At 39.7% G+C, this 12,746-nt stretch overlaps 1 protein-coding gene across 1 annotated transcript in view; it reads right to left on the bottom strand.

Annotated features, from left to right (window-relative positions):
* Nucleotides 1-12,511, bottom strand: part of LOC138376548 (zinc finger protein 729-like) — a 166,787-nt gene extending 154,276 nt beyond the window's left edge. Inside the window, 4 exon segments of the mRNA XM_069460934.1 lie at nucleotides 3,229-3,324; nucleotides 3,827-3,953; nucleotides 8,332-8,422; nucleotides 12,432-12,511. Coding sequence (XP_069317035.1) covers nucleotides 3,229-3,324; nucleotides 3,827-3,953; nucleotides 8,332-8,422; nucleotides 12,432-12,511 — 394 coding nt within the window.
* Nucleotides 12,512-12,746: the final 235 nt, after the last annotated feature.

The raw sequence follows: 12,746 nt of genomic DNA on the forward strand, positions 1-12,746 counted from the left end.
TCCTTCAAATGCACAGACACAAATGCAAGGCTGTATTGTACATACTTTCAATCTTTCTATTTTATCATAACATTGGAAGTCTTAGGCAAAAATATTGGGAAAAAAAATTTTTAAAGCCATCAAATAGAAAAGAAAAAAAAATCACTATTTATAGATGACATGATCTTATATATAGACAACCCTAAAGAGTACAAAAAAAAAAAAAAAACCTGTTTAAACTAAAAAATTCTCTGAGTAAATGAGCAGAATATTAAATTAACATGCAAATGTCACTTGTGTTTTCAAACAGTAACAAACTATCCAATAAAAAAGAAAATAATCTCAATTATAGTAGCATCAAAACAATAAAGATTTTAGCACTAAATTTACACTGAAAAATATAAGTTGGTGATGAAAGAAATTGAAGAGACAAATAAATGTGAAGATTTCACAGGTCTATATACTAGCATAATAAATACTGTTAAAGTGTCATATTATGCGATGTCACCTAAAGATTCAATGGACTACCTCTCAAAATTTCAATGGCATTTTTTCACAGTAATAAAAAACACAATCCTAAAATTTTTATGGAACTACAACATATTTTCAGTAGCCAACATCATACTGAGGAAAAAGAAAGCTGGAGGCCTCATACTTCCTGATTTCAAACTAATTTCCAAACTACAGTAATAAAAACAGACTAGAACATGCATAAGAAATGACAAAAAAACCAATGGAACAAAACAGAGGGCCCAGAAAAAAATCCATGCATGCAAAGTCAACTCATCTTTGACAGGGGCACCAAGAGCACATAGTGCAGAAATGATAGTCTCACCAATACTTCAATACTTGACGCTAGAAAACCTGGATAGTCACAAGAAAAAAATACAATTACACCATTTCTTGTATACCATACCCAAAAATTAATTCAAAATATAGACTTATGTAAAGCACAAATCCTTAAAAATCATAAAAGAAACATATGGAAAACCTCCTTGATAATGACCTTGACAAAGAATTTTTTGAATACAACATTAAACATGTGACAATGAAAGTAAATATAAATAAGTTGGACTGCACTAAACTAAAAAAGCTTTTGTACAGCAAAGAAGACAATGAAACAAGGAAACATAAAGGTTGGGAGAAAATGGTTGCGAACCATATGTCTGACAAGAGACAAAAACAGTAATAATGATAATAACCCAATTGAAAAATAGGAGAAAGACTGAAAAGATCTTTTTCCAACAAAGACATATAAATGGCCATACGTATATGAAAAGATGTTCAACATCACTCACTAATCATTAGGCACTTAATACCACTTCATACATGTTAACATCACTAATATCAAAGAGTAGATAACAAATTTTGACAAGCATGTGAAGAAAAAGAAATCCTTTATACTGTTGGTGAGTTGTAAATTGGTGGAGTCATTATGAAAACCTGTATGGAGGTGCTACTCAAAATGAAAAATTAGAATTGCCATACAATCCAGCAATCCCACTTCTGTGTATATAACCAAAGGAACTAAAATCAGTATCTTTCACTGGGTGTTGTTGCTCATGTCTGTAACCATAGCACTCTGGGAGGCTAAAGCGGGAAGATTGCTTGAGCTCAGGATACCAGCCTGAGCAAGAGTAAGACCCCATCTCTACTACAAATAGAAAAAATTATCTGGCCAACTAAAAATAGAAAAAATTAGCCCAACGTGCTGGCATGAGCCTGTAGTCCCAGCTACTCGGGAGGCTGAGGCAGGAGGATCGCTTCAGCCAGGAGTTTGAGGTTGCTGGGAGCTAGGCTGATGCCACAGCACTCTAGCCCAGGAAACAGAGTGAGACTCTAAAAAAAAAAAATCACATCTTTAAGAAATATCTGTACCCCTATGTTCTTTGCAATATTATTCACAATTGACAAGATATGAAAACAAGCTGTTTGTAAAATTCTGAATGGATAAAGTATGGTATATATACACAGTATATGTATATATTTTACTGAATACTATTTAGCCACAAAAAATATTATTCAGCCATTTCATCAAACACAGATGGTCCTGAAGGACATTATGCTAACTGAAATAAGCCAGGCACAGAAAGACAAATACTGCGTGATCTCACTTACATAGGGAAGCTAAAAAGTTTGAGGTAGAGAATACAAATGTGGTTTCCAGGGCCTGTGGTGGGGAAAATAGATGTTCAAAGGGTACAAACTTTTAGTTATCTGATGAATACATTTTGGAGACGTAATGTATAGCACCATGACTATCCTGAAATTTGCAAAGACAGCAGACCTTAAGTGTTCTCAATACAAAAAAAAAAAAAAAAAGGTGATTGTGAGGTGTTAGGTATATTCATTAACTTGATTTTATCAGTCATTTCACAATGTATACAAATGTCAAATAATTACATATAACTTTATTGGTAAAAAAATGTTACACATCCACACATGGGTGTGTGTGTGTATAAATGGGACAGTTCCAGTTAACTTCAAACTAAGAGAAACCTATAAAATGACAGTTATTAAAAAATAAAGTAAAAACTGGGAGCTTAATACATGTTCAGCAATGTTCTAAGCTTCCCGAAGACATACTATATTTAAGAAATGTAGAAAAAAAAGATAACTTAAGCTATACTAAAGTTGAGGAATTTGGGCATATAGAGTTAAATTATTTATCATAGTTGATACAAAAACAGAAGTTTGAAGTAAAATCACATTTGACTTTCTATACTTAGAGAGTTCTGATAAATTACTGAGTATGAATTTCCTGTAAAATTACATTTAAAACTTCCACAGGGTAGGAAACCATAAAGCAGAAAACATACCACATCTGTTTGTGGTGTCCCTGAACCAAGTACTAATGTCACAACTTCACTCACACATTTCAGATATGATGCAAAAGGAAAATGAAAAAATTGTTTCACAGAGGCTTCCTCAAAAATACACAGATATTACCATGTCCTGAAAGGCAATAGCACAGGACTCAGATCCTGCTGTCCCTTGTAAGCCACGAACAGAACTTTGGTTCTCACTGTAACCTTCAAGGGAGATCACTGACGGGGAATTAGTGCTTAGACAATTAAAAAATAAAGAAAAGACATGCCCTTATGTGAGACCAAGGGAAAGAAACCCAGGCTTCTTGGAAATCATTTTCATTGAAGCACAGCTTCCCAAACCCCATTTTAACGTCTGGCTTCCTTCTTAAATTCTGGACCTCTCTCACCTGTGTCATCTGCTTCATTCACTCCCACCTACCTGGGTACTTGGCTACTGCACTGTAGTTAGTCGCCTTCCAAGGTTCATTTCCTTGCTCCAGACAGGTGATCAGGTCTGGTTTAGAGACAGCAAGACCTATTTTATTAGAAAAAATTCACATGACTCTTACTGGGATTCTCCAATTACCAACCTAGTACTGCACTCAGTAGAGAAAAGAGAACATATAGAAAATTCTAGAAAAATAATTCCCAAATACTCTTTCCTGACAGAAACTTTAGAATACTTAGAAAGCATTTAACATTTGTGGGTTCTTAGCTCCACTGCCCAGTACCACTGAATCAAAAATTGGTAGTGGAAATTGCATTTCAAGGTATGGGCAACATATTTTATGCCACTACGTTTCTGCAATTACTACTAATGTAGAGTGATACAGATTTGCAGCTCAAAAAGATGTACGATTAACGTTAAGATAAAACACTTTGAATATTTTCTTTTCTATATCAAAAGTCCCCAAGCTTTTCTTGGAAACAAGCATCAGAAACTCATTCATGCAAAGCAGAATCTACCAGAAAATAATTTACAAAAAATATGAAATTATTAGTGTGGAATGGGAATGGTGTATTGAAGTTCTCCTCACCTAGGGAGACCAGGTTTGTGTAGTTCTCTAACATCACATCCCTATACAAATTCTGCTGAGCAGGGTCCAGGCATTCCCACTCCTCCAGAGAGAATTCTATGGCCACATCCATGAATGTCAACAGTGCCTGGGGAAAAAAAACAACAACACATACTTACGAAAGAGCCATGGGCAGAGATAATTTCAGTCCTGGTGAAATGAGAGAGTAAAGAGAACTGGTTCTGACTTATACACGTGACTGGAATTATCCCATAAGATAATTTTAACAAAAAAGTATTTCCTTATGTATTCTGTAAGTCTGGGGAAAGAGGACAGTATAACATCCACAAAAACAGTGCAGATACTACATTTTTTAGATAATGCAGCATAAAAGTAAGGCCACCCAAACAGCCATGGACATTTTTGAGTGCTTTATTTACATCATACATGATTAAGTTCTGTATATTTCTCTGATGGAAAAGTCATGGTGGGTTAGAAGGTACCTCTCAAATTTTAATGTGTACAACAATGAATGGAAGATCTGGTTAAAATGCAGATTTTTATTCAGAAGATATGGGATGAAGCCTGAATCTCTAGCAAGCTCATGAGTGATGCCAATGCTTCTGGCCCAGGAGGATGTTTTGGCAAACACTGGCCAAGTGGTAGAGCCTGGGTTTATCCCAGTTTATCAGACCAGGAAATAAAGATAAGAGCCTTCCTTTTCCAAAGCAAGCTGTATGAAAGAGAATCTAAGAACAAAGGGGGACTTCCAGATTCAATGTGATAGTTTACACACATCTCCCCAAGGTGTGTATTAATGGAGAAAAATAATTTATAGTGGAAAAATCTGTTAAGGAGAACCTATCTAAGTGTATAAAATTAACAACTATAATAGAACAAATTGGTATCAGGTGCTGATTCACAAAGGCGGACACAACATCATTGCTGTGACGATAGTGGCCAAAAAAAGTAAATCATAATTTGAATCTAATCATGAGGAAACATCAGTTTTATGCAAACCTCAAGCTGCATGTATCTCCCATGTTTTATAACCTCTAATAGTGTATGTAAAGTCTTTCCTTAGCATCCTAGAAAGCAAGTCTCCTCTAATTATTCTTTTTTAAAACTCTGAGTTATTCTAGGCAATTAATGTCAGCACTTTAAGAGTGCATTTACTTCAGCCTGTTATGCACAGAGCCGATGGAGCATCCACATGGAACCTAAACAGTTTCATGTTCCCCTTCCTCACAGATACCCAAGGACCTGACCCTATCCCAAATAAGAATCTTAGGCAGCCACATGGTCCCATGTTTGACAGGCACAAAGGGAAAAATTTCCATATTGCAGCTCATAAACTTTTTGAGAAGTGTTCATGGCATATAAGAGGCCTGGATAGAGAGAATGAATAGAAAGCTCTGCTATACAGGGAAGATTTTTCAGAACACCTTGACCATTATAAGAAAAAAGGACAAAAGAATCATTGAAACCAACTCATTAGCCAAGAACATCACAAGAGAAAGAAAGGTTTTCATTCTAAACATGTGACATTTCAGGATGACAAGTGAACATGGTTCTGGACCTGGGTACATAAGAACCAGCCGTTTCTTCCTCTTCCTTCTCTGGAACTTTTGCTCTGGTGAGAGTATCTGGACAAATTGCATCATCATTTTGATAAAGTGCCATCAAAGGCATCAGCACAGCCCCTTCACCTGCTACGACTACACCCACAGGCAGAGGGACCTTGAAGTGCAAAATAATCCACCCTTCCCTGTCCTTCATCACAGAGTCATGAACATGGAGCTTCTACATGGAGACCAATGAGTGATTTCTCTCCCTTCCTGCCCACAGGTGCCCTCCTCTACCACAGACACCAGCAATACCTGCTATAGCAGCTGCCCTGCACCCCACAAACCCATGCAGAGAAGACTCTGTGAGGTCCCCGTGGAACAAAGACTGGACTGAACTTTCATAAATATATCTGGGAGCCCTTGTGCTTGACCCTGGACTCACTTTAGCATCACGTTGGGCACTCAATTAAAACCACATAGATACTCCAACCCCAACAAATAGAATCTGCAGGGAGGGCACAGGTGATGGTGTTGCTTTAAACTGGACACGTGATCCTAATTGGAAACTGGGGCTGAAAACACTTAGCTAAGCATTGCCTCTCAGGCTTTACTGTGCATATAGACCATTTGTTATTCCAGGCCACACTAAGTCATATGATTCTGGGATTACAGGTGTGAGTCACCACCCTAGGCTTCTTCGTACATTTTATAACATACAGTAATAAGCAGTTTAGTCAAAAACACTTAAGTTTTTCTGGAATTATATTAGAACTAGCTAAGTATTTATCCTTAACAAGGTAAAAGCAATAAAGACAAATAAAAACAACTCTTCTGTTCACAGATGGCCTTCATGTGCTGACATCAGAACTCACAACATAAGGAAAATGGCCCAAATGAAGCAAAAGTCTGAGCAACTTCCTCATCTTGACTACATGATGCTGAATTCAACCATTTAGCCATTTGCTCTAGACTGGACAGGAGGAACCCTGCCTGCTTTACTTGTTCCTCTAATGCTCATATGAGATGGAAACTACTGATTGATCTATGAGTTTGTGTCTCAAGACCTGCTCCTTGTTTATCACTGATGTACCAGGAAACTGGAGCAACTCCAATCTGGACACCAGCAAGGGAGATTCTTTCTATGCGAGGAGGAACAAACCCTGGATGACTTATTCCTCTTCCTCTGAAATGGAGGGGAATTATATCCTGTCATCCTGACCCCAGCATGGAAGGACATCCCCAAATGTCCACAAGCCTCCCACATGCTGGTGAGAGGGTCCCCAGTGAGCTTGGGCTGCTGTCCCCATGCTGATCCAGGCAGGAGAGAATCAGGCTGACTGTGAGGTCAGCAGAGAAAATGGAAATGCCCTGGTAGGGCAGCTGATCCTGGATCCAGGTGTGACATAACCTGTCCTTTATCGGCTAACTTGTAGGTACGAGGAAGGAGAAGACCACCCTACTCCAGTAACTGTACAGGAAGCTGTAGTTGTGATCATGGCAATAAGTTGTGATCATGGCTGTGAATATTTTGTGGCCCTGACCTCCCACAGCTGAGGTGCTTGTTTACACTTACAGATTTTGCCACTAGATTCTATTTACAACAGGAACCCTTCATACAACTGTAAGAGCTCACTGGGCAATATCTGGAAAACTTGAAAGGCCTCATTTAGTAAAGGCTGGCTTCACAAAGCCTATATTGACTTCTCACAATGCAGAAAATGTTTCCCTCAGGTTTTCTGTACAAACTCAGTCCCAAGACTGGCCCTCCCTTGTGAATCCCAGGTAGAGGCCAGCCTCATGTGCAGATTACAGGTGGAATCAACCTGGCTCTGTATTTTTGGGTGATACAGAATGAGGGGGAACTAGAAGCTGCTCATGGAAGCTGCTCTATCACATCCTTGTGATCATGAGGACCTGGATTCAGAATTTGCAGCTGCAGATTTAAGTCTTGGAGGAATAGGGAAGCAGCTGGTGCCCTCTACATATCCATGAGTATTTGGGAAAGAGAAGGAGAGGGAGTTAAGATTCTCAGGCCTACTCAATGCACATGTGTCTACCTGGCTGGGTTTGCAAGCCCAACACTCTCTGGATAAATTTTAGGTTTGAAAAGGCCAGGGTCGTTGACAAACCTCTGGAAGGGATGATTGCTGTCTTGTAACATTATTTTTGTAGAAATCTGGTCAAACTGCTCTAGACAGCAGAGTGCAAATAGGCAGAGAGACCATTCTACATGTAGATATTGGAGGCACCATGCACTTTGTTGCACAATTGTGAGTTATTACTGGAAGGCCAAGAAGGAAAGAGCTCTTTAGAGTGAAGCCAGGTGAGCACTTTATATATATTTTTTACCATGCCTGGTAATCATAAAATTGCTTTCAAGCCCAGAATAACTCTCCGCAATGGTAAATCAGAAGGAAAACTTTTGTTATACAATAAAACCAGAATGTCATGTACATCTCAGGCAACCTGATAAGAGATTGCAAAGACATAAAGGTCAACATAATTAGTCCTCAAGTAGATTTGTCAGCACCATTTTTCAAATGTAGTTCACCCAAAATTCACCTAGTAATTGGAAAGGCCATCTGTGTTTACTAATGGGCTGTATTCAAAGGAAAAAAAAACCCTTTCATATCTTCATGACAGAAGACAACTTTGCAACTTGGAGCTAGGTGCCTACTAATGGGAGGTTCCTATTCTAAAAGAAACTGGGATACATGCAGATTTTTCTGACTATTTACATTTCAAAGCAGTGGTTCCTAGATTTAAAAAAAGACAATCCCCAAGTTAAAAAAAATTACAAAAGACCTGTTAGCTCATAAAATAATTGACATAATATTTCAAAGTGGCAGAGAAAAAAGTACATACACAATTAAAGAATTTAAGAAGGAGAAGAGTGTATAATCTCATGTTTTTAAGTTGAAGGATCCATTGGTATTTTTCATTTGCATCTGCTCTTACAACAGCCATGTCAAGGGCCGCAGCCTTCAACTCATGACTATAATTCCAGAGGGTGCTGAATTCAGGCACCAGAAGAGTAGCCTTAGTCACACTATGTGCACAAGAAAGAAGGTTTGTGGAGAAGAAAAAAATCAGAAGATAGAAGAGTGCTATCAAAGACCCAGGGGTGGAAGACAGTGCAGAGCTGGTGTAAGGGCTGGTTGGTGCTGTAGAAGAAACTAACAACCTCAGGACAATCTCTCAAGCTCCTTTTGCAGAAGCAAAGGTCAGGCCTGGAGGCTGAGTCATGCAACACCTTACACATGAATGGTTGTTACTAGCATTATGCATCAGCCAGATCATGGAGAGGTAAAAGGTTTCAGGGATATACATGGACTGTCGTCCACACAGATCATTCAAAAGGAAATTCCTCATTGGCCTTCTGTGAGTAAGGACTCATAAGTTGTAACTTTTCATCTGCACTTTCAGTCTAGCTCCTAAAACTAGAGTCTGTTCAACTCCACACTAATAATGTTGATTACAAATTTATCTTCCCAAGTGCATAACAGAAATAAGATCAACCTTTCTTCTACCTATCCAGGGACATCTACATACTTGATTCTTCCTTCACTTCCTTTTTCTCTTCAAACATTAATTTTAGCTTATGTAATATGTAAATTTTCTGGGCCTCACAAGACTGTAACAATTTTGCCTGGCTGCCCACACCCCTCCTCCTTTTACTTTCTCTATCCATGTCACCTTTAAATACTGAAGTTCCCAAATCCCCCCTTGGAAAAAGTCACAGATTTCTCTGTGGTTTGGTTTTTCTCAATCACATCCTTATATGTTGGCCCAATAAACCTCTATCAATTAGTATGTTCTCCCCAGTCACTTATGTTGGGCTGTCAGTGCTAAAGATACTAGCCCAGGCTGGGATATGCTCTGGCATTCCTGCGTCCATGCAGGCATGGGATTATAATCAGGTGATCCAGATGTAAGCCTGGATTGGTGGAGGGCCAGATTTCTGCTGCAGATTTGGAGTCTAGGGGTGGAGATAAACCAGGACTCCAGTGTGGATATTTGGTGGGAAACTCTAAGAGCAATGGAGCTGTGGTCTCCATTCCAGAGGGAGGAGACTTGCCTGGGGGGGGGGGGCATGGCTCCATCAGTGCCTGCTGCACCACTGCATGAATGGGCGCGAATCACATGGGGCAGCAAGTTGCAGAGAGGGATCTGACCTCAGGGCTCCTCCTGTGTCCTCAGTCTCCTCTGACCACAGGAGGAGATGCAGAGTCACGGCACAATAGGTGGTGTGACAGCCTATGTGCAGGAGAACAGACTCTCCCTTCCCTGAGAAACCTGACACTTCTCACACCAAATGTGTGGAGTCTGATGAACACTGACCACCTTTCTGGCACCAAATGTTTCTCCAAAAGTCAATTCTGACACCACAGATTTCATACAGACCTCATGAGTTCAGGGCTCAGTCCTACCACACTGCACTCACTGCAGATGCCAGTGGCAGCCCCAGGGGCCCATGCACAATTTTGAGCAACTGCCTATCGATAAGATGCTCCTGTAACCCCCTCTGAAGTTTAATATTTTTATAAAACTAGTCAATGAACTCAGCAAACCACATTACTTACATTCATCAATTTGGTATACTATAAAGTACACCACTCAGAAAAAGCCAAATGGAAGAGAGGTATAGGGCAAGAGAAAGTGGCGGGGGAAGATTTGGGCAGGTAATCCTGGTAAATAGTTGCGATGAAAGAAATCACCCACCCTTTGTGTTCTGTAATACCCACTTACTGTCAAGAAACAACCTTCCTATTACGAAAGAGATTATTCCTCCTTTTTCACCTATCACAAAGCCTGACACAGATTCTTTAAATTTCCATTTATTGCCTCATAAAAAACGAGAACAGTTTTCTTTTCAGTGGTCAGAACAAAATATTTCTTGACCAAACTTTGCTAAGTTATTCTCCTTCCCCCCAGGCCCCTAAACGTTGACTGATCCTCAGCCAGAGCCAACATGCAAACCCCCTTTGTGCTCCTCCTAAGAACAGGCCGACTTCAGGGTAAAAAAGCCTCTAAGCTAGGATGTTACTTTTCCACCATCCATCCTGCCCTTCCCCTCCCACCTTCTTTCTAAATTCATTTGCTCCTCTCTATGAAAAAAAGCCCTTGTCTGTGTAACCTTCATGATGCTTCCAGATTTATACTTGGTGCTTTCCCCTATTGCAATACTTCTTTAAATAATTAAGACTTCATTTTATTGAACAACAAATTGTAATTTCAAATATGTTGTAGTGAGCAATGTCTAGAAGGAGCCCTAAGACAATAGCAGTTACACCCTCAGAAAACGCATCTCATCACTCACCCCTACTTCCATCCAACCTCCACTCCATCTGCCTGTGGATCAACCCCTAGCTTCCCAGGGCTCTGAAGCTTCTCTCGGTATAAAGGGCTCCTATCCTGGCTGATGGGAGCAAGCTGGGATATCTGCGGGGAAGGCTCCCTGGGCCCTCAATGACCACCTTCCAAAAGATCAAGATTGACATTAGCTTAGTCATTGGGCTCAAAACTCTGGTTCCGAGTCAATGCTATTCACTTAGTTTTGGGTGAGAAAACATCCAGTGTTTGAATAATTCAAGCCAGGCACGATGGCTCATGCTTGTAATCCTAGCACTCTGAGAGGCCGAGGCAAGAGGATCACTTGAGGCCAGGAGTTTGGGTCCAGCCTTACTAAGACTGAGACCCCATCTCTACTAAAATTAGAAAATATTAGTCAGGCATGGTAGTGTACACCTGTAATCTCAGCTATTCAGGAGGCTGAGGTAGGAGGATCACTGCATCCCAGGAGTTTGAAGTTGCAGTGAGCTATGATGACACCACTACACTGTAGCCGGGGTGACAAAGTAAGACTCTGTCTCAAAAAAAAAAAAAAATATTAGTTATAATTCAGGAAAATCCCACAATCTCAGTGTTGATGTTTATAGGAGATAAGGAAATTGTAAGGCATTTACATTTCATAATTCAACATGAATAGCAAAATTATCTATCCTTGTCAGAAAATAAACATTTCATTTAACTGTTACTTCCATGAAAAGAAATCAGTTGGTAAATAATCATACATGAACATTTCTCAAGAGTTTTCAAGTCCCATTTCACAGGATTTAGCATTAAAGTACAACCTCCATAAGTGAAAACAGAGTTAACCGCTCTCCATATTCTCTACCCTCCATAAAAGGAGATCTTTTTGTTAAATCGGTGTAATTAGTCAATTTACTTACCACGTTTTCTTGTCAAAATGTATTCATTTTTAGGCAGTCATAAAGTAAAACAGACTTTGTCTCTTTATTTTCCATGGTACCATTACAAAGCTAAGCCCTGGGACTCCATTTGAAATCACCCCTGAAAAAGAATAGATCTAAGAAACTTACTACACTCATTCGGGGGGCAAAATGGTAAATAAGGGTTTTTTTATGAAATGGAATATATGACTACATGTTTAATTCACTTTTCTGAATTTTACTTTTCTCTTGCCCTTTCAGAAATACTTTCTCATTTTCATGCTGTACAGATACATAGCATTTTACAGTTAATGAAAAACTGAATCTGAAATAAAGCAACAAAGGTTTTCAAGGCAACAAATTCAAAAAGTGGCACTGGTGACTGGAATACAGGAATGCCTGACTTCAGTGTCAAGTAAGATCATCACATCCCTTGGGACATCCTCCCACCACCATCCTGCTCACTAAAGTGCTCGATCACCACCCTCCCAAAGAAAATGCACTCTGCCTTCTAACACACATGAAGGGAGTACTGCTTTGCAAGTTTTTGCACCAACTTGTTGGGGTGGGTTAACCTTGTCCTTTGAAATAGTTTTTCTCCCTTCACAAACTTGAGAGAATTCAGAGGGCAGGAATGATTTGTGAAACTTCCTCTGAATACCAGCATCTGATGGGCTGACCAGTAATGTGTCTCAAAGGAATGAAAACAGAGGCTGATACAAAAAATTCTTAAAGTCCCAATGAGTCAGCTTTATAGGTGAAGGGGAGACTCCTCTCAACCTCAAGGAAATTCAGCTGCTCCACTGAGAGGCTCCACCCACATACCTGAGGCTGTCCTCTGGGCAGAGATGTCCCAGAGACTGATATTCATGGGACACTCCAGAAAACATGGCTGCTTTGGGCATCTTGGTTCGTGCCCAGACAAGTAAGGACCCTGGTCCTTGGGTCATTACCCAGGACCAGGAAAAGGCATAACCGTGGCTGAGGACACATCATCCTGTACAGTTTCTAGAGAAGAACCTCAACCCAAAGACATTCTGGGAAAGTGTGTGTGCCTGAGGAAGATTAAATAAGGGGAGACACAAAGATTTTTTTCCAGCAGAGTGCCATGAAATTATTGTGTTTTCCTTCCATGTGAAA

The sequence above is a fragment of the Eulemur rufifrons genome, chromosome 28 (assembly GCF_041146395.1).
Source record: "Eulemur rufifrons isolate Redbay chromosome 28, OSU_ERuf_1, whole genome shotgun sequence".
Lineage (NCBI taxonomy): Eukaryota > Metazoa > Chordata > Mammalia > Primates > Lemuridae > Eulemur > Eulemur rufifrons.